Raw genomic sequence first — 4001 nt, 5'->3', positions numbered from 1 at the left:
TACCTGTTAGTTGGTTTCCAGCTATTGGATAGTAAATAAAGCTGGAACTTGAGCCCTAATCTTGCAACCCAAATCAAGTATTATATGGTACCTTTCTGATTAAAGTATATAGCTGGGAGATCTCTTATTTCTCTCTCTTTCATATACATATACACACTCCCTCTGCAGCAACTCCGATCCCCTATATCACTAGTGTTGGTTTTGCATTTTTATACTGGCATGTTTGACAATTACTGTCAAACTTGGGGTATTCCATTCTTTTTTGGTCTGAATTATTTTTGGCTTTGAAAGAAATACTTTCTGAAAACATAAATATGTGGGTTTACAATTTATAAAATATCTTTTTTAATTTATTTTCTTAGAATATTGATATATTTTGCAAAGATGCAGAAAACAAGCTTATCCATATGCTTAATGCAAGTGATCCCAAGTGGTGCACCCCAACTAAAGACTCTACTTCAGAGCTGCACACTGCTCAAACAGTCCTTGGTACAGGAAATAAGTTTCTGGTAAGTTAACATAAACTTAAGGAATATTATAAATATTACATATGGAGCCAACAGTATGTTCTGGTGTATACCTAGTAAATATGGTAAAATGTAATTACACTTAATTAAAAACTGTCATATTTAATGCAGTTCCTATGGGTATAGGTTATTGGAAATTTTTTCTTATTTACTGAAGTAAGAATGTAAAGGTCTTTGGGGGCAAATTTTAAAAACAGGTGCTTTCATTTTTAGCCTTCCAAGTAGATGTGATCGAAAAGGCTTTTTTGCCTTTTTGTTTTTGCCAGAACTGTTCCATATGATTACAGCTGTTTCTAAGCTATATTGGTTTTAACTTATTAAATCATAGTAGATGCAATTTAAGCTAAAATCTTTAATGTTGGCTAATGGTTGATTCTTAAATAGCCACTAAATGATGAGTGTATCTATATTAACTCATTTAATCCTCATAACAATCCTAAGAGATAGAAGCTGCGTAAGTCTTCACTTAATGTTATCATTAGGTTCTTGGAAACTGATTTTAAGTGAGATGACATAAAATGGAACCAGTTTTTTAAAAAAATGTTTCAACAAGACAGTTTTGAAGGAAATGACATTATTCAAGGACCTGCCATACATCGTTTCATTAAAGTCTCAGTTTCTAAGAATTTATTGACAACATGAAGTGAGTGCTTACTATAATTGTCCCATCTTACAGAGAGGAGACTGTGGCACAGAGAGAGATTAAACAATTGTCTAAGGTCACAAAGCTAGAAACATAGGTACTATACACCAGAGTGTATGTTCTTAAAATGGCTTTAAAATGCTTATTTCTGTTTAACCTATTAATAATTAAAAAGAAAAGATTAAAGCATAAGTGACATCACTACCTTCTTTTTTTAAATCTTTTACTATGATTGCGTTTCATCTTTTTATATTGTTTTTACATCCTTTTATGCAAAATAATTTCCTTCTGGAATAGGAATAACATGAATATCTCTCTCAAATTATCTAACTTATTAGCGGTTAGGAGGAGTAAGAGTATGTGTAGCATTTATATACTTAACTATTTTAATGAAAAATTAATTTGATTTTGTTTTATATACCTGATCATGATAGGGTACTTCTTACTTTTTTTTTTTTTAGATTTCTTCTCCTAATAGTGAGATAAATTATCAAAGCCCTTCATCACTTTGTACACCAAAAGTGAAGCTTGTTTCCACACCTATATCAGCCCAAATGACTTCTAAGTCTTGTTGTAAAGGGGAGAAAGCGATTGATGACCCAAAAAGCTGCAAAAAGAGAAGAGCCTTGGATTTCTTGAGTAGACTGCCTTTACCTCCACCTGTTAGTCCCATTTGTACATTTGTTTCTCCAGCTGCACAGAAGGCATTTCAGCCACCACGGAGTATTGTTACCAAATATGAAACACCTATAAAGAAAAAAGAGTTGAATTCTCCTCAAATGCCTTCACCTAAAAAATTCATTGAAATTTCTCCTTTGGAAAGTAATTTAATAGCTGATGAAGAACTTGCATTGATAAATACCCAAGCCCTTTTGTCTAGTTCAGCAGGAGAAGATCAGTGTGTATCTATCAGTGAACCCCCTGGAACTACTACCACCAATTCAAAAGATTATCTGAGACTGAAAAGGCACTGTACTACCTCTCTGAACAAAGAACCAAAGAATCCCCAAGTCAGTACAGAAGACTGTGCGACTAATATGCAAGACACAAGTATAATAAAAGATATATCAAAAAGATTGCAAAAGCAACAAAAACAAAAATGACAATAAATTAATTAACTTTTAACCTTTCCAGTTTATACAGAAACACACAGTTTCAAACTACAAATCAGTATTTATGTTGCATAACAAAAAAAGCAAAGAAATAATTTCAGGTTTACCTAAGTGTTTGTATATCACAAGTATTGTCTTTGACTCTATATCGGCATAGTTTTATTTCAGTGGTATCCCTTAAAACTGTAAATTTATTAACTAATGAAGAAAAAAATTCCTTTAAATCTTCATGATTTGATTTTATCACAAGTATTATTTTACAAATAAAAATGCTCTTTTAGACTGTGTCATTCATTAAGTGAAATGAGGTTTCTTAGTACAGTTATTCTTTTTTTTGAGACAGAGGCTCACTATGTCACCCTCAGTAGAGTGCTGTTGCATCACAGCTCACAGCAACCTCAAATTCTTGGGCTTAAGCAATTTCTTGCCTCAGCCTCCCAAGTAGCTGGGACCACAGGCGCCATCCACAACGCCCAGCTATTTTTTGTTACAGTTGTCATTGTTGTTTAGCAGGCCCAGGTGTATGTGGTTGGTGCTGTAACCACTGTGCTACAGGCACCAAGCCTTAATACAGTTATTCTGGTGTGGATACTTCATTTTACTTCCTATTTTAGGGGATTTTTTTTAGGGGTAACTTGCTTTTAAAGTAGTTTTCCTTACTACTATATGTGTTGTTTCTGCTCTAGTTTCATCCTAACAGTGTTGTTTTCTTTCGACTGATTATACATTCTTAAATCACCTTGTCTACAAGAAAAATAGAATCTTCAGTGTAACTCTCCCTTTTATGATTTCAATGTGACCTCTGAAATTAAATTACTTGAATTAAAAATTCAAGTACTTTAAATCAAAAGATTACATAGAGCTAATTTTTTTTAACAAAATGGTCATCCAGACAAACTTCAGAGAAGTTCTGAAATTCTGATTCTACTTTATTTTTAGCACTGTCATAAGACCCAGACATACTCCCCTTTAAGCCTCCCACCAAGCCAAAAGATTAGTTCAATTTAAGACCATACTCTCATTTGTTATTTTCTTCTGCTTGCTTAACTTTAATAGAGAAAAGGGATATAGCAGTTCTAACTAGGAGCTAATATAGCACGGAGGCGTTCTTAAATCAGGTGTTTCAATATGTCTTAAATTTATGTGTAATATGCCCTCAAATCTAATTGCAAACATACTTCAAAGCCAAAGATAAATCTTTTAAAAAATTTACTTCTTTCCTAATTGTGATCTATGATTTTTCCCTTTTTTAGAAAAGTATTAACATAATAATGTATTCTGCCCCTTTTTTTGGCTGTGGTGGGGAGTGTGTGTGGGGGGGGGACACAGAATGCTATTGCATCATCATAGCTCACAGCAACCTCAAGCTCTTGGGCTTAGGAGATCCTCCCGCTTCAGCCTCCCAAGTAGCTGGGACTATAAGCATGCACCAGGACACCCAGCTGTTTTTTTCTGTTTTTAGCAGAGATGGGGTCTCTCTCTTGCTCAGGCTGGTCTTGATTCCTGAACTCAAGCAGTCCACCCACCTTGGCTTCCCAGAGTGCTAAGATTACAGGGTTGAGCCACTGGGCATGGCCCTTGCTATTCTTTTTAAATTAAATGTTCTGCAAGTCTTATTAATGTGATTTAAGTTTTATTCATAAACAGTTTGCTGTGAGTAGATTAATAAAATGTGGTATATGTATACCATGGGCTATTAGCCATAAAATAAAAGAATAC

At 34.0% G+C, this 4001-nt stretch overlaps 1 protein-coding gene across 1 annotated transcript in view; it reads left to right on the top strand.

Annotated features, from left to right (window-relative positions):
* BRCA2 (BRCA2, DNA repair associated) overlaps positions 1-2273 on the top strand; it is a 101405-nt gene extending 99132 nt beyond the window's left edge. The window contains exons 26-27 of the mRNA XM_012809998.2: positions 363-509; positions 1632-2273. Coding sequence (XP_012665452.1) covers positions 363-509; positions 1632-2273 — 789 coding nt within the window. The remainder of the gene's footprint in view (positions 1-362; positions 510-1631) is intronic.
* Positions 2274-4001: the final 1728 nt, after the last annotated feature.

The sequence above is a fragment of the Otolemur garnettii genome, unplaced genomic scaffold (assembly GCF_000181295.1).
Source record: "Otolemur garnettii isolate 467f Iridium unplaced genomic scaffold, OtoGar3 scaffold00120, whole genome shotgun sequence".
Lineage (NCBI taxonomy): Eukaryota > Metazoa > Chordata > Mammalia > Primates > Galagidae > Otolemur > Otolemur garnettii.
This window is presented reverse-complemented; position numbering and strand designations above follow the sequence as displayed.